Source organism: Centrocercus urophasianus, unplaced genomic scaffold (genome assembly GCF_019232065.1).
Source record: "Centrocercus urophasianus isolate 14NV4802_14NV808 unplaced genomic scaffold, USGS_Curo_1.0 seq_15, whole genome shotgun sequence".
Classification (NCBI taxonomy): Eukaryota; Metazoa; Chordata; class Aves; order Galliformes; family Phasianidae; genus Centrocercus; species Centrocercus urophasianus.
The window spans coordinates 10,942,205-10,960,055 of NW_024884697.1; the positions used below are offsets into that span (position 1 = coordinate 10,942,205).

At 46.1% G+C, this 17,851-nt stretch overlaps 1 protein-coding gene across 1 annotated transcript in view; it reads right to left on the bottom strand.

The window, feature by feature from the left end:
- RSBN1L (round spermatid basic protein 1 like) overlaps positions 1 to 15,002 on the bottom strand; it is a 46,777-nt gene extending 31,775 nt beyond the window's left edge. Inside the window, exons 1-2 of the mRNA XM_042815458.1 lie at positions 14,400 to 15,002; positions 3,080 to 3,193 (exon numbers count right to left, since the gene is read on the bottom strand). Of these exons, the coding sequence (XP_042671392.1) occupies positions 3,080 to 3,193; positions 14,400 to 14,979 (694 nt within the window). The 5' untranslated portion in view covers positions 14,980 to 15,002. The remainder of the gene's footprint in view (positions 1 to 3,079; positions 3,194 to 14,399) is intronic.
- Between the last annotated feature and the right edge of the window lie 2,849 nt (positions 15,003 to 17,851).

Sequence of the window (17,851 nt, forward strand, 5' to 3'; positions counted from 1 at the left end):
AAAAAAAAAAAAAAAAAAAAAAAAAAAAAAAAAAAAAAAGCCCTTTCAGAGTTGTCCTCCAAACTAGGGCAAGTTGCTTTCAACAGAAACAGCAACACAAATTCAGGCAAATGAACAGCCCACATCCTTAAGCTTCTCAAACAGTAGTAGCAAACTGCCAGCATGCAGCTCGAAGCACCAAAATCAGGCTTGGACAGCAACTCCCTAAAAAAGCACCAAAGCTTCAGTACTGACTTCCTCTCCCCAAGCTAGCCACCCTTATCTTGGACACTGGTTTAACTGTTTGAAGCTAAACAGCCTATCACCACCATCACCTTAAAGAAAGTCTCATACAAATGGCAAAAAAAGGAAAAAAGACAAATCAAAACACTAACATCACCTTCACAACTTAAGAATAAAAGCATTCAGCAGACAGTCAGTGACATTTTTAGAACAGGATCTGGACCTGACACCTAAGAGGAAGCGAGTGGTCTGCACAGACAGGCACTGAAGTCTTTCTGCTCTCAAGTCCACACAGTGAATTCTGAGCTCAGAAAAAGAGGGCTTAGAGCTTAATTTTGTTCCAGGAAGAAAATATCCTTAGACAAAGAGTTACCAACCTTTCAGAAGGTCACAGAGATGCTGACCACAGACACATACAAGTTGCACCTACAAGCACATCAGCCTTCGCTCTCCGGCCCTCAGCTCAGCACATAAAGCTACATCAGCAGAAGTAATCAGGAAATGCTGTACAATCATCACAGAACACTTAAGCACACCCCGCCAGATCTCAGGAGGCCCACAGACACATCCAGAACTGCTGTTCTGAACAGGATGTAAACCCAGCAGAGGGAATCTGCCTGCTTTCCTAATGACTTCCCTTTCTTTCCCTGAAACAGGAGCCATTTCTGCAGGACACCGCAGACACAGCAAAACCCAGCACTGCCTCTACAAAACATTGCTGCGCAATTTCTAAAGGAAACCCAAAATATGATTTTTGTCTGATAATGAGACTGTGAAACACAGACCAGGCATTTAACCCACTTACAGCACTGTTCTGTGTGAGGACAACACACTCTGTTATTCAACTAGCTCTAACAAGCAGAGGTAATCTTACACAACCCCTGTGGCACATGCCTTTTTTTTTTTTTTAATTAAACACCCACTTTAAACAATGGAGCACCATTTCAGGTGCAATATCCTCATCAGGTGTCTCTCATTAGATCTGTGTAACAAGAGTTGCTGTCTTTGCAAGTTCTTACCCTGCGGCCCATCTCTATTGCCATTCAGCACACAAGATAGGAAAGAACAGCACAGAAACACAACCTGAACATTCTCACTGTTAAGGCAGTTACGCGTTGCTCAGTATCTCAACCACCAACTTCCTTTTACACAAAGACAAGTTGCATCTTTTCACAGGAAGTCACCAGCTTGAACATTCCACAGTGTCTAAGCTGATACTGAGACTGATCAGCACAGGTGACCAGCTGCCAGTTGCTAATGCAATTACTTGGAGCTGCATTTATACTCTGAACTGTGACACAGTAATTTCACAATCGCTTGTCCATGACCTCATATGAATGCACTGAAGACAGTGTTTTGATATGGGGGTTTTATTTCTTGTTGTAAATGAAATCCTACATCAGATATAGTAGCAGAAAAATCTATCAGAAATTTGTTCTTGAACTATGAAAGCAGAGTCTGAAAATAAAAAAACATTGGATCTACTCACACAGCCTCAACAAATGCAGAGGGATCAAGAACAGACTTTACTATTATGCTCAAAGGGCTGTGATTTGCAGCACAGAGTCCAGTAGGACAGCCACTACCAGAGAATCCCAGGTGCTGATACCTTGGGACAACACTACACAACATTTTTATTGATGATGGGGATGGTGAGGCAACGCACTCTCCTCAGCAGGTCTGCAGACAGTGTAAACCTGGAAGGAGGGAGCAGCTGATGCACAAGAAGGTTGTACTGCCAAGCCAGAAGGACCCCGATAGGCTGCAGAGAATTGAGCCAATAAAAGTCTCACACAGTCAACATGGGGAAGCACAGAGTACTGCACTGAATAATAAAGCCGTGCCCCCATCCAGGCTGAAGACAAAACTGGCTGGAAAGTAGCCTAGATGGAAAGGAGTTTGCGGTCCTCACAAATGACAAACTGACCATAAGCCATCATTAACAGCCTCCTGGACAGAATTAAGAGCTCTGCCAGCAGGCTGATGGTGACAATTTTTCTTCCACTTGACTAAGCACTGGTGTAACACATCTGGAGTGTTACACAGAACTCGGGGTCAGCAGCCCAAGACAGACATGGGCATACTGGAGTAAGTCCAGCAATGGGCCAGGAAAATGACTGTGGGAGCACAGCACCACTCACAGAAAGAGAGGCTGAGAGAAGCAGGATTTCTCCCTGCAAGCGCTCTCCACCCTTGACGGAATCAACAGCTACTCCCAGTTTAATACTGTCAGGAAACCTGCTCAAAACACCCTACAGTTCTACATCCAAGTCATTTATTGAAAGCATTAAAGTGAACTGGCCCTACAACAGTGCCCTGGGGTACCCCACTAGTGCCTGGCCAGCAGTTTGATGTAACCCCATTTATTATAACCCTTTGACACTATCTGTCAGCCAGTTGCTCACGTTACGTTTTTATCTAGCTGCACAGGGGGCATTGGGTCCAGAAGGACAGTATGAGAAACAGTATAAAAGCTTTACTGAAATCTAAAAAGATAACATCAGCTGGCCCCTCCTGGCCAACTAAATGGGTGACTTTGTCATAAAAGGAAATTAAGTTAGTTAAGCAGGACCTTTCATTCATGAACCCGTGGTGGCTGAGACCAAGAACCATACTGCCCTTCGGGTGCCTTTCAGGAACACTGCGCAAGAAGCGCTGTGGCAAGAGTTCTATTTTTAATCGCAGTACCTAACACAGTTGACAAGTTTATAATTAAGGTTTTAAATTACAAGCATTATAGCAGCTATGCTGAGAAAATTCAAGTTAAAATAAAAAACTCAGTATTAAGATTCAGCACTCAATCCAATCACAAAGGTTTTAAATATCGCTACGAAAAACACTATGCAGTTTAACCTACCTTTCTGCAGTAACTTGATTTCTCCATTTTCTTTCTTTATTTCATTCATTATTTTGTGCTTCTTCTTCTCTTTTTGTTTCTTTTCCCTTTCTTTCATCTTCTCTTTGATTTGAGCTGAAATGCAAATATTTTATGATTAAGTGGGAACAGAAAGCTTTGTCACGTGCACATTTTGCATTAGTATTATGCAAGTCCTATTAAGAGGATAAAAGGTTACATGGAAAACCCAGGACTTACAATATGGAAAGCTAATATTTATCTGTTGCATAATTCAACATAAGCTTATAGAACCTAGACCAGTTTTATTCGTATTACACCAGAACTGTATCCAACAACTCAGCCTGTTAGCTCTACACAGTTAACAACCATTTTTATTTACTCATACAAACCTCTGTCCTTATTTTTCATCCGGATGCAGCTCTTATTTCTAGAAACTCAAGTTCCACACATTCAATTAGGAACAGGAGAACTGAGGGGTTTCTATTTTCCTGACTGTGCATCTGCACTAGAAATCTCACCTGACTTAAGGCTTCCACAGATGGCTCGAAACATGAAAGGTTTTCAACTGAGAAAACAAATCTTTGTCAGGTTCACCAGCCACACCCATACTGTGCTAACAGCTGTAAGGTGTGACTAAGAGAATCAATGTGAGATGGAAAGGAATGCCAGTTTACTATTTGTTGGAAAAATCTGTATTTTCATAGAAGATCTAATTCAAGCAGTTACTTTTACTTTATTGCCATTTACTTTATTGCCAGTCACTCCACATTGTCATGTCTTTGTCATTAAATTTCTAGGACTTATCTTTTCAAGCAGACTTTAGAATCACCTTGGAGATGAAGCATTTAAGACTCACAACCAACACTGCAGGTCTCATTTCTCAGGCCTCCTCTATGGATTTACTGGGCTTTTTAACCTCCTCAGGGAAAAAGAACACCCCACTTTTTTCAGGCTTCTACACGATGCCGTGTCTCAGAACACTTTGTCAGTAACACAGCTGAGAGGAAACACTGATGTGCCACTTATGGTGCTTGCATTCTTAACCCCACATGGACATAAGGAGAAACCTATTTACTTTACACCACGCATTCATAGAAAATAAACACAGGTATCTTCAATACTAACAAACTGGAAATATTTATCGAAACCAAACAAAAGCCTTCAGTTCTGTAATGCAATATATGACCAAACTATTTCTGAAGCATGTCAATAGTTAAAAATTGCAAGGGTCTGACAGTCATCTACATAAACAAATGCTGTAACAACTGTGCAGCATTCCTACCTTTCATTCTAAGGTTTTCTAACAAAGCCATGGAACTCACGTGCCCAGCAGCCAGGAAGAATGCATTTTGGGTAAAGTCAAAACAAAAGAAAATAAAAAAATGAGAGATGGCAAGTGGCCCATGTCTGCTGCCTATGCACAGATCAGCGCAAGCAGTGGAGAGAGAGAAAAACCTCTGATGGCACCAAAAAGAAAAAACAAAAAAACAAGGAATAAGGTAGCCGTGCTTCAAACTGTCAGAAGTCTTAGTTCCAAACAAATGAAACAACCATGCCTCCAATGATTCTGTGACAGAGGATTCCAGATCAGACAGATCTGTGCAGCAGACCACAGCACCCAGACGTTTTTCTCAGCAGCACAAATCTGTATTTCCTAACAGCAGATGAACCAGATGTTAATCTTCCTCTCCAATCGGCTCCCCTCACACAGACAAACCCCCAAATTGTAGATCCCAGCAACACAGAAGTATGAAGTAAGCAATAAATTATACAACAGATTTGACCACTCCGAAAGCAGACTGTATGGGAACTGCTGAGTCATGGCCTGAACCTCTGACTGATCACCTGAGGCGAGCAGTGAGTCAGCCAGAGGAGCACAGCTGAAGGCAATTCACCTAGACCTGTTTAAGAGCTGCTACCAGTGGGGAAGGATCTCTTCTGGAGTTTTGTAAGTAAGCCCAGGATAGAGGTAAGCTTTCTATCTGTTCTCTTTTTGTTATCATTATCTGCTTTGTTAAACTCTCTTGTTTATTTTGTAATTATAACATCTTAATATTCATTGATTATACACAGACATTCACTCTGCAAGGAGGCAGTAACAGCAGGCTTGATTTGAAGAGTGCATCAGTGCTCAGCTCTGGCAGGATTACCATTATCATGGAAAAAAATTGAGATTTTCTCCCAGCATTTGCATACTGTTAAGAGGTACACTTGACTTCTATCACTTAGAAATCAAAGAGAGATTGAAGAGCACATACAAATGCTGAGCCTGGTTGAAAGAGGATGAAAGACAGACTGAAAGAATCCTTTATTGTAGGCATGAGACAAGCATCCCAGGCTGAGGAATCCTGCAGTTCTGATAGAAGCAGTGTGTAAGAACAGAGAATGAACCAGAAGTCTATAAGAACCTCCACTTTATTTTCAGATCTAGAAAGCTATTAGCAGGGATGATGGCAGCAAAAAAGCCAAAAGAAACAATGGAAGTGTCCTGTGACCTCCTCCAGCAACAGCCACAAGCACACAATACCTGAAGGGACTGTAGATGCATCCAAGGAAGGTTTGGAACAACTAATTCCACTGCAGAATGACAGGACCAAGCTACCACAGGACCAGGGCACAGACTGAAGAGAGTAAAAACAATTGGGAGTCCCAGCCGACAAGTATAAATTGTCAGGTTGCCTCCCTCTGAGCTGAATTTTCAGGTCAAACATCTTCAGAGGAAAATAAATGTTTTCTAGTCTGGCCGGCAGAACTCACACAGAGCTCTCAAGTTCTGCAGTGACAGATGGCCCATTTCACAGCTTCCAATGGGACACAGAGATAAAACGCAATCAAATTCCCATAAGATTCAGTTTACCACAAAGGAAACTGCAGTCAGTAACTTGTAAAGCACCCAACAGAGCGTACAGTCCATACACATGGTTAAGATACACACCTGGCATCTAACCAGGACAGACAAGCTCAGCTCTCCAAACAGTCTCCACACAAACTCCTGCCAACATACGGTGCTGCCCAGAACATCTGCTACAGTTCAGTGCAGGCTGGAGCTTCCTACGAGTTTCCAAAAAGCCCCAGAACAACATCCCTCTGAGCGGCTTCTCCACTAGAAAGGATCAATCCCCTGCAGCTGTACACCACGTAATCCAAATCTCACTTCCTCAACCAAGAAACAAGAAACCTCTTCACAACACGAAAAGCCCATTTTAAGACAAATGCACCCACTATAAGGCAATTAACAACCTACGTGTTGTACAATTAACGACTAATAGGACAAAACTTATCTCACTGAGCAAGTTAACGGCGCTTGGAACTTCTCATATAGCTTCTAGATCTCTGAACAGCTGCTACTGATACCAAACCTTGCTTGGTCCCTGCTTCATGTGTAGAGCAGCTCCACCTCCCAACCGCAAAAAGGTAGAGGTGACTGGAGTAACCCTGCTGTGTCCATAAGATACTTTGCAGTGATCTTCCACCAATACCACTTCTAATACAGATGTAAGGGGAAGAAAGAAAAGGCTGGAGCTGCAGCAGTTAACAGGATAAGACAGTCCTCCAGGTGAGAATGTAATACAAACAGCAGCAACTTGGGACAAGAGAACATCAAGTACCAACAGCTACTACCTTGGTATGTCACAGCACTGCCAGGAGAACGGTTTGCCTTCACTATGATGGAGTACTGAACACTCAGAAAAGCAATCAATGAATTAAGAACTTTCATATACTAATGAGGAGATCAATCATCTGAGTCCCAAGGAAGGTGACGGGATCATTCGACTCACAGAGAGAAGTCCAGTTTTAACAGAAAGGTCTTGCACTACAAGAGAAAAAAACAGCAGGCACAGAGGTACCAGTGACTGGAAGCTGGATTCAACACTCCTACTCCAAAAACCATCCCACTGCATTCACTTTTTTCGGTTAAGATAACAAAATTAAATCGAAGAAAGTACACAAAGGCACAAGTTAGTCACCAGAACAAGTCACCAAACAGCTGTGGAACTATCTGCCATAGGGTTGCTGTTTTGGGGGAGGAAGGGGGGGGGGGGGAGTTCTTTCCTAAAAGCTGATTAAAAAGTATTTTAAAAAACTAATGAACAAAAAGATGCTCAAGTCTAAACAAAAGATGAAACTAAGTCCTTTGATACAGTATAGGTTCACAGAAAGGTTTATGACCCCCTTGCCAAAACATCATCAAAACTGTAGATTACCTTTAAGTGAAGCCACCTGAGCATATCTACATATTAATCACTGCTTTCCCATTCCAGCAGGCATTTTCACAATACAAAGCTCAGTTTTATTTAAGCTGATTTATGTGCTCTTTCTCTCTTTTAACAAAGTTGCTGTGGTAAGGGATAACCAAAAGATTATTCAAGTACTGAATATGAGTATTTTTTTTTTAATTTTTTGTTGTTGTTGTTGTTGTTGTTGTTGTTCCATGGATCAAAATAATCTTAAAATTTTTTTAAATGTCCTCCCAAGTCTGCTCTGTCTGCCCAGAAAATGGAAAATATACCAATCTTAAATGTTACCATTGCAGGGCTTTGAGGGGAAGACGACAATCACGATGCCATCTATCACCTTGGAAGTGACAGGAAAAAGATAAACCATATATGATTCCAATTTAAAAAAGAAAAAGCAATGAAATGAGCCTCTGGGAAAATACCAATCCTTCTGCTGGACATCTGAGCTAACACCTCCAGCTTTATCAGCGCATCACTCATAGCACAGTCCTTGACCTTAACATCAACCAGAAACCCACACAATGCACACGGTGAGAACCCAGCTGGATGATCAGTGCCTCATGCTGCTCACCACTGGGTCCTGACACAGGGACAGCGATTTCCCATCAGCCCAATGCCTACTTCTGCTACAATAACCTTCTTGTGACATACGGCACTCAAGGAAGCCAGCAGTCCACAAAAGCCTGACTTACGGCTCACTGCCGCTTCAGGGACTGCCTCCAAGGAGCAGGTGATCCTGCTCACATTATGCCATAGCAGCAACTTTTGCCACTTCTAACAACCACAGAACGGTTGTGGTATAGAAACAGCACATCCATGACCTCCAGTTTTGGGCCCCTCACCGCAAGAAAGATATTGAGGCCCTGGAACGTGTTCAAAGGAGGGCAACAAAGCTGGTGAGGGGTCTGGAACACAGGCCATATGAGGAGAGGCTGAAGGAGCTGGGAATTTCAGCCTGGAGAAGAGGAGGCTCAGGGGAGACCTCATTGCTCTCTATAACTTCCTGAAGGGAGGTTGCAGTGAGCTGGGGGTCGGCCTCTTCTCTCGTGTCATCAGTGATAGGAACAGAGGGAATGGCTTCAAGCTACAGCAGGGGAGATTCAGGCTGGACATGAGGAAGTATTACTTTTCAGAAAGGGTGGTCAGGCACTGGAACGGATGCCCAGGGAGGTGGTGGAGTCACCGAGCCTGGGGGTGTTCAAGGAAAGGCTGGATGTTGTGTTGAGGGACATGGTTTAGTGGGAGCTATTGGGAATGGGTGAACGGTTGGACTGGATGATCTTTTAGGTCTTTTCCAACCTTGGTGATTCTATGATTTTCTATGAAAATACAGCAACAGCAGTGTGCCTTGTGCTACATACAGGCAGAAAAAAATCCACTGTGAAGACATCTTGCACCTCCTATTCTAAATGAATGCACACAGCTAACTGAATTAATTCAGGCTGTAAAAGGAGTTTTCCACTTCCTAACTAGATATCTTCTCACAGTGATTGTAATGCCTTCATGAACAACAAATACTGACACAAGTTGACAGATCGTACCACTGAGATTTCAGAGATGTGATCAGTTCTTTACTGCAAGCTTTCAAGAGGAAAAAGGAAAATCAAGAACATACTGAATAAGTGAAAAATGCTCTGCACTGGATTATGCACAAAGTAGCAGCTGTCACGTTGTGAAGTTTGCACCTTCAGGCCTACACTGCAGCTTGGACGTCTGCGCGTTACGAGACAAGCTTCAGAACCTTGTCAGGAGCCAAAAGCTGCAGCTGCTTCGCATCAGCTTTCCAGATGGTAACCCACATTAGTAGTCAGCCAGAGATTATGTTCAAAGTATCCTGCCTCTCCCTCCTCCCTTTGATTTAAGGGCTGTCACTGCACATCAGGCAACATATTTACAAACTATTTCTAATGGACACCATCAGTATGGTGAACATCAGCAGTACCAGAACCGAAGGTGAAGGGGATGAGGAGGGCGGCCCTGCGGTCATCTTTCCATTGGTTTCTCCTACTCTCAATGCAAATATCCATGAAATAAAACCCCAAAAACTCACCTCAGTGTGGTACACAGGCATGTTACGTGCATTTAATGTAACCACGTTAACGGTTCTGTCACCTGCATTTGTATCCTGTCAGACAACCCCTGTACTGTTGTTGAGCACACTCCTGACTTGTCGTACAAAAAGAAACCCTTAAAATATTTGTGAGACAAAAGAAGTCCCAGCAGTTTTTTACTAAAAAAAAAAAAAAAAAGGAATATTTGATAGACAACCCATTCAGTAATTCAAGTTTAAAATGCACAATATGACTAAAGAAATCCCCTTGCCAGCTGAGTGCATTCCCCCAACCCCTCCACAAATGGGAGGGAAGGAAGATCTTTTTCAGAAACAGAAAACCTGCAATTACTTTCAACTTCATCTCTGCCATTCCTCTGATCTTTGCAGTTTGAAAGGAGACCTTCCACATGCAGCGGCACATGAACCAATGTGAAGCATGAGCACTGGAGAATTGCATCAGAAATCAGCAACAGAGAACGTGGCAGCTGCAAAAACAGCCTGCAAAGAGGTTTCAGGTCTGACCACTCAGTGCACTTCTCTCAAGTGAGAAAAACGACCTGCGATTCTACAACCAAAGGACGTGGTGCTTCCAGACAGGAACAAAGAATTCAGAGGAGAGGCCTCACAAGTGTGGATGTGACTGCTGAACCGAGAGCAGCTGGGGGCAAAGATGGTGTTTGAGTTAAACAAGACAGTACCAAAAAACAGGGAAAAGGAAGGAGAAGAGATCAGAAAAAGGTAACGTTTAGCAGAAGGAAAAAGACAATCTATTTCATCAGATGGTGGCCCCAGATCTAAAGCAGGGAAACAGAATTATGTCCAAAGCTTTCTCCAACCCAATTTAGACCATGAAATGAGCCTCTGCCAGATGCAAGCTGAACTCAGAGTCTGAAAAGTGCTATGTTTTACAGGTTTACAAACCAGAAGTGCCATGCAAGTCAAAGCCACAAAGGTATCCGAAGAGTCGCTGGCAACTGTTCTAAAATACTATTTAATCTATGTTTCAAAGGCAGCAGGAGGCAGAAAAAAAAACCTAAGAGCTACAGAACCATACTCAGCTTCACTTTCTTGCTCACATGGGAAAACCCCATCAGCAAGTTAAAAATACCAATCTCGTTTTGTAATTGCTTGCATACTGAGGCAGCCTTATCAGCAAAGACATCATTGAAAAAAAAAGAAAAAAAAAAAAAACTGAAGGAGGGAAGGAGAGAGAGGGAAGCTGTACACAGAAATGGCAAGGAAACAGAGAAGATGTTTGATGAATTTGGCTCGGGCCCTGCAGTAAGCCTGGAACAAAACAAAACACAAAAACAAGCCGCCCTAGGCTGATGAAGTGGGGAGTGGCTCATCTGAGCTTTGCACTGCTAACAAAACTATTTCAACTATGAACTGCTCGAGCAGGCTATCAGTTAAATAACTAACTGAACTGGTAGAGTCATAAACTGGTAAGGCAGACATTTCCATCAGATTCACACCATGTTTTTAAAACAAAACTAGTTACATAACTTTTAATTCCACTACCCAAAATAGACTTGTCAAGTAAAATTTAAGCTTATTTTAAACAGACTCGATCCCTCATTTGCAGGATAAGTTACACAGGTGGCAAAGTGCTCTTCCCAGTTCTCTGCATGCCAGACTATTACCCCGAGACTCACTCTGCTCCATTCACCTCCTCCAGCCACAGGCTGGCAGGCCTGGCTATGACTCTGCAAGTTCAAGGTCCTTCCAGTGAAGGAAAAGATCAGAAAAATCATAGAGTGAACATTTGTTCAAGGAAGGAGATACGAAAACACCTCTCAAAGTCATCACCATCTGTGCCGTAACCAAGCTCAACACCTTGGGCACCTCACAGCCAGGCTCTGCAGCCTCTGCAGCCTCAGAACCGCACTGCAGGCCAAGGACATCAGCTCTCATATTCAGCTCTTCTAGAGATAGTAGGTGCAAAAAAAGATGGTAGGTGCAAACTCCTCACCATTTCCTCCTCTGTGTCAATACACCATGCCATAAGCACTACAGTTAGGAGAATGCTATGGGTACCACTCCATTTGCAAGCCCTGTGATGACCATTTTCCAAATCCAGCCCTCATGTTCCTTCACTCCCCATCACTGTGCACCATGATGCCTCCTGTTGCCCCACAGTCCCAGCAGCCTCGTGGCACACATCTGGCCATTCCTCCCCCTAACTTCACTCCTCATTTTCCCTGCTCTAAGCTCACGCAGGCCCTTCCTCCTTTACCAGCTTTTTCTCCCAGCTCAGTAACTGCTCCACACAGAAGGGTACGCACACAGCTCAACACAGATCAGAAGCCCAACTCCCAGCAGCCTCCTCAGCACCAAGCTCACTGCACCTCTTGTACCGACATGCAATTCACATGCACTTCAGTTGCAAAGGAGACAGTGGAGTTTTTGCACCTTCAGAACCTCGTAACAACCATGGAAGTCTCACCTGTCCCACCTGCTTATTTTTCAATCACTGTCATTTCTTTTAGATCACAGCCTCCTAAGCTGCACCATTTTCCTTCTGGCAGGCAAGAAACTGACATATCTATCAGTTGTGAATGCTAAGAACAGTACTGCCAATCCCATGTTGCTGCTCATTTTCCACAGCACTGCAAGCAAAGAAGGCTGCCTAACCACAGACTGCAGAAAAAAGCAGACTGCATTTGCCTGCGTTAGGCTGATTGTCAGAAAGTATTACCAGCTGTACATATGACAGCTTTTACAAACTCATTCATTTAGGAGGGACACATTTAATCCCTACCTTCTCCCTATATAATTTGTGCAAGCCTGCCTCTGAGATTTTTTGGTTTTGTGGGTGTTTTGTTTTTTAATTATATGAAATCCTTTAAGCTGACCATCATCACACCCGCAGGCTGCCTACACTTCTCTCTCCCATCTTCCTCTTCCTCTATCTTTCCTTGCTTTCCCACAGCATCTAACTATGAGCTTTTCACCCCATACCAAGATCACCTCCCTCTTGAACAACTTTTGAATGCTAATTCCTCCCTCCTTCATGGAAGGATCTTAAATTCACTCACTCCAAAATACCCTGCACCCTGAAATCCTCTGGTATCCTCTTCTAGAACACACCACCCTCCCCCTGCCTTACCATACCACTCTTCATCTTCCTCTGCAGTGAGCATTCTGAATGCCCTCCCTCATTCCCCTGGGTCATTCTTTAATCCCTGCATCATAATTGCCTTCCTCCTTCCAAGTAAATTATTCACACTATCAACAGCACAAACCTGATCTTTAATCTACAGTCCAATATGGAGCCACTTCTAAAAGGCAGGATGCTCACGGCAGAGAATGCAGTGCACCCCACAATTCTGAAAAAAAAAAAAATACACAGTTCAGTGAACACAAAGTTTTCCAACCCTGCACAAAACTGTAACCAAGTTATAGTTACAGAAACTGCTTCCTCTAAACAAATCTTGAGACCCTGATACCATAAAGGGATCATTTGCCTTGGAAAATGTTGTTTGTTGCCTGTATTCAAGCTTTCAAAAACAAATTAAAGCTAAAAACACCTGTTCTGAGCAAACAGCAGTTAAAACTTTGTGCTCGTCACAAAAAGCATCCTTCCCTGCTACAGGATGTTCTCAATCAGGGTAAATAATGACTCCATTGACACCATCACTGTCATCATTTCTCTCACCAACTTGCAAGAATATTTCATCCCATCACTGTAATACTGTTCTCACAGATTTATTAGCACAGTAGCATAGGATATCATGGCAATCCAAGTGAATATGGTTATTACTTCCACATTTTGGCAAGGAAGATACAGTGGGAGTTTCTCAGCAGCTACTGAGCACAACAAAAAAGTTTCACCAAAACTAAGTTTGTAATGAAAATCATTTCTAAAGATTTTTCACAATTCATCTTTCAAACAAGAATGAAGAAAAGGAAGCTCATCAGAACTGAAATAATTGAAAGCATTACAGCGATGCACTTTGAGCCTGCTTGCACAGCAGTGATCAAGACCCCAATAGGAAGAAGCATACAATGTGCTGAACCAAAGGAACACACACAATTCAAAAAAAGAAAAAAACCCAAATCTCAAATGTAACCTGAATATCTAAAACTGAACCAGAGACTCAGATACTAGTGGGAACTAGCAGAAAATGCAGCTGGACAAAAAGTGGCACACTGAGAATTCATCTTCATCTTGGAAGCACAACGTAGAAGCCAAAACTAAAGCAAGCTCGGCCTACGTAAATGCTAGAATTTATCTTTCCTTTGAAAGAAACTTCATCAGAGCAAACGTTTCAAGCTCTTTCTTTTTTAACATAAATGCAATCGCACCAACATCTGCTTTAAGGTCACCGAAGACCAGGACAGGATATATTGGAAATAAAAAACAGATTCGTGCACCGCCTCGCACTTTTTAAGCGCCCACCGTCGGTCTCTGCCAGCACCAAGTTCGGCCTAACGCCTTATCCAGCGGCAACGGCAATTTTAGTCCTTCCCAGGAAGGAGCCAAGGCAGCGCTCCGCAGCATCGCTCAGCAGCTTCCAGCCAGGAGCCCCGGGAGCAGCTGCAGGAGCCGCGCAGGTCAGCACGCCTCAACGCAAAGGGCACGACTTCGCCCGTCAAATTAACGGCCCAATCAATGAGATGGCTTTTAATTCTTCACAAATATGTGTTGCGTAAACATACGGTCTTCTCCGTAGCAACGGCAGAAACTCAGTTCTGCTCGCAGATCTCCAGGCAATCACCAGACACCCTGACTTCCCTAATAGGTAAGAAAACCTCAGGCCTCTGGCAGCTTCTGCCTGACGCCATAGCTAATTCCACACCCCCTTTTTTGACAGCGTTGAAGGCGGTCGGGCCGCCGCCGCCTTCCCGCTCGTTACGTTACGTTACCGCGCTCCCGCGGAGCCGACACGCGCCTCCCCTCCCCTGCTCGGCACGGCCGTCCCGCTGTGCCCCGCACCACACGGCTTCCCGCACCACACGGCTTCCCGCCCCGCACGGCGCTGCCCCCGGCGCCCCGCCCCGCCACCGCTCCCGACGCGGCGCCCACCTTTCTGCAGCAGCAGCTTCACCTCGCCGTTCTCTTCCCGGCCCGCCGCGCTCAGGGCCCCGCCGCCATCTCCGAGCGCGGGCAGCGCTCCGTGCTTCCTCCTCTCCTTGTCTCGCTTCTCCTTCGGCCTCTTGGGCTTGGCGGCCTCTCCGGCCGGAGCCGGGCGGTGCCGATGGTGGCGGTGCTGCGGGCAGGACGGGGAGGGAGAGGCGGCGGACGGCAGCAGCAGGGCGGGCGGCAGCAGCTTCCGGGGCAGCGGCGAGGGGAAAGCGAAGCCGGCCGCGCTGACAGAGGGCCCTGGCGGCAGCGCGGCGAAGCCCCACGCCGCGGGGTTGCTGTAGGTCGGCACCGCCGCGGGCAGCGGCTGCTGCTGCTGCTGCTGCTGCTTGCCGCTCCCGCCGCCGCCCCCTTCGCCGTTGACGCGCTTGGTGCCCTTTGGGCCCCTCTCGTCGGCTCCCTTCAGCTTCTTGGAGGCTGGCTGCGACCCGCGGGAGGCTTTCGCGTCCGGGCCCGGCCTGACGCAGAACGACTCTCGCTCCGGCGACGCCGCGCCACGACCGGAGCTCGGCGGCTCCGCCATTTTGCGCTCCTGCTTCTATTTACTCTCGGCTCGCCTCAACCGACAGAACCGGGAGGGACGAGGGGGCGCCCTCTCCTCGCCCAATCGGCGGAGGCGGCGCCGGAGAGACGGCGCGATCGGCCAATGGCGTGGCGGGGAAGGGGCGAGCTCTGAGGGGATTGGGGGCGGCGAGCTCGGCCGAGTGCGTAGTTGGAGAGCGGGGGCTGCGGGCGCTGCAGCTCGGGGGTGGGCGGCGCTCGGTGGGGCGGGGCCCGGCTCCAGCCATAACCCCAACCCGAAGCCCAGGCCGGCGGCTGTGGTGCGGGGCGGTGAGGTGGTGGCCGGCGCGTGGGGCTGCGTCACGGGGAGGCGCTCCTCGGAGCCGCTCCTCGGAGCCGGCGCGGTCGGGCGAAGGAGTGCTACGCGTGAACTGACCGCGCGTGGCGGCGAGTTTCCTTGGGAACGTTCCTTCCCGGCGCAGTGGGAAGAGCGGGGCAGCTCCCGCTGCGGGCTTTGTCTGTCGGGCCGCTGCCGAGCGGAGCGCTTTGTTGAGTTTTGCGTTCGCTGCGTAAGAAGATGAATAAAGCCCGGAGTTGGGCTTTGGGATTGGTTGTGCTGTTCTTTCCTGCTTCGCGCCTTGTTTCCTTTTGAGCTGCTGCTGCCGGGCTGTACGATAACCTCACTGCTGACATCCAGACGTGGCCCTCGCAGGAATGTATCGCCTGCCCGAGGCAGGACGAACAGCCCCTGCCTTCTGGTACCTCTGCAGATGAGGAGTTAATGCGCCTCGTGGCAACTCTGCAGGCTGTAAAGCCCTGAGTCCCTGCTGCTATGAGCAGCACGTCAGCACTACGTCAAGCCCATTCTGTACGCTTGAGCTTTGGGTGAGATATTGCTGTACGCTCAAGCTCTCAGCTTTGGGAACGTTGAGAAACAAAAGAACAGCGCTTCCAAGGACTTCGATCTTCAGCAGGAGGATCCCTCGTGCTTTCGCCCAGAGGAAACTGGCACGGCCCCCGGAGCCTCCCTGCGAAGCCCGGCCCCACGCCCGCGGCCCAGAAGCAGCGCGGCCAGCAGCACGAGGATGTTCCTTTTGCTTTCCCGGGTAGCACGTTCTGCTTGTAAACACAACGCCAAGTTTTTATTGGTTCGTTCTTGTGAAATTTCCATGGCGGAGCGAGGTGACATAGTACCCAATTGTGTGTAATTGTTGCTTGTTGGAGTGCAGTGCGGCTAATGTTTGGAGGCTTTCTGCTGCTATCTCCTATCCGTTTGTCAGCAAGGAAAATTATACAATGCCTGAAATTCCAGTGCCAGCTCAGTGTTTAAGTTCTCCCGATCCTCCTGCAGTGTGGCACATGTGAAATAAGTGTTGTCCTCAGCCCTTCTTCAGCCCTTGCAGATTGACGGAATGCATTAAATTGCTGTGCCGCTCTCACGGTGAGCATCCATCCCAAAATATTGAAATCAAATATCCATGTGTCTTTCTTTGTAAATACAGGCCGTTTGGGAATAGGTTGTCTTCAGTGTTACAATAAAAAGGCAGGCCTACCTTCAGTACTGCATGCAATATTTTACTACACTTTGATAACAGTGGGAAGGCAAAATGTGTACAAAGCAATGAAAGAGTGCATCTTGCAGAAGTACCTGTTTAGAATCACAGATTCATTCCAATGTGAAGAAGAAACAGCAGAATAAATATGTTTATAGTAAAACATCAAGCACTGTCCGGTTCTGGGCTCCTCAGTTTAAGAAAGACAGGGAGCTGCTAGAGAGAGTCCAGCAGTCCAGGGGCTGCAAAGATGGCTGGGGGCCTGGAGCACCGCCTGTGTGAAGAAAGGCTGAGAGACCTGGGGCTGTTCAGCCCAGAGAAGAGAAGGCTGGTGATTTCATTGCTGCTTATAGATATCTAAAGGGTGGGAGCAAGTGGATGGGCCAGACTCTTTTTGGTGGACACAAACTGGAATGTAGGAAGTTCCATACAAACATGAGGAAGAACTTTACTGTGTGGAGGACAGGATGCTGGGAGCTGCCCGGAGAGGTTGAGGACGCTCCTCTTCTGGAGATGCTCAAAACCCGCCCAACTGCTTTTCTGCGTAACCTGCTGTAGGCAGCCTGCTGTAGCAGGAGCTGGACTAGAAGATCTGCAGAACTCCATCCCAACCCCTATGATTCTGTAAAAAAAGTTGCCCTAAAGCAGACCGTAACAGAGTGGTACAGCAGTGGCTGTGTGGCAGCCCTCACCCTGCAGTGGCTGCTCTGCGATTTATGAGCTCGAGAGCCTCTGTGGGAATCACTCATCTGCGTGGCTGCAGCAGGATACGGAACCCACAGTGCACAGACAATAGGAGCTGAGTTTTTCCAGAAGACTTTAAATGGATTGTGGAAACTAGATCGATGTGCTTCTCTCTATCATTCCGTGTGCACTTAGGGACATCTGTGATCATTTTCAAGACCATAAAAAACAAAAGAGGCAAAACCATAACAGTAAAAATGCCAGACGTGTATCAGTTCAGTGCCCAACACACATTAAGGATAAGCTTGGCAGAGTACTGCTTACTACAAACATATTGCCACTTTAATGAAAATAATTAAGAAGTATCAAAAGCAAATGCAATGGATTATTAATCAAAACATTTGTTTAAATACACTGTCTTGTTGCACCTAAGTGCTGCACGCAGACCGATCAAATGCCTTTGGCTTTATGCTCTTTGCCGCTGACCAGAGCAATGCAACAGAACCTTGCTGATGTCTCCAAATAAAAGTACGTCTTTCTGAAACGTTATTTCAATTCTTGACAGCTTGGTTTCCAGGCACCCATTCTCTTGGTTTGGCATCCATTCAGTTTCTAGCTCAAGTGTGCAAATAAGTGTGCCAAGAGTAAATTGAAAAC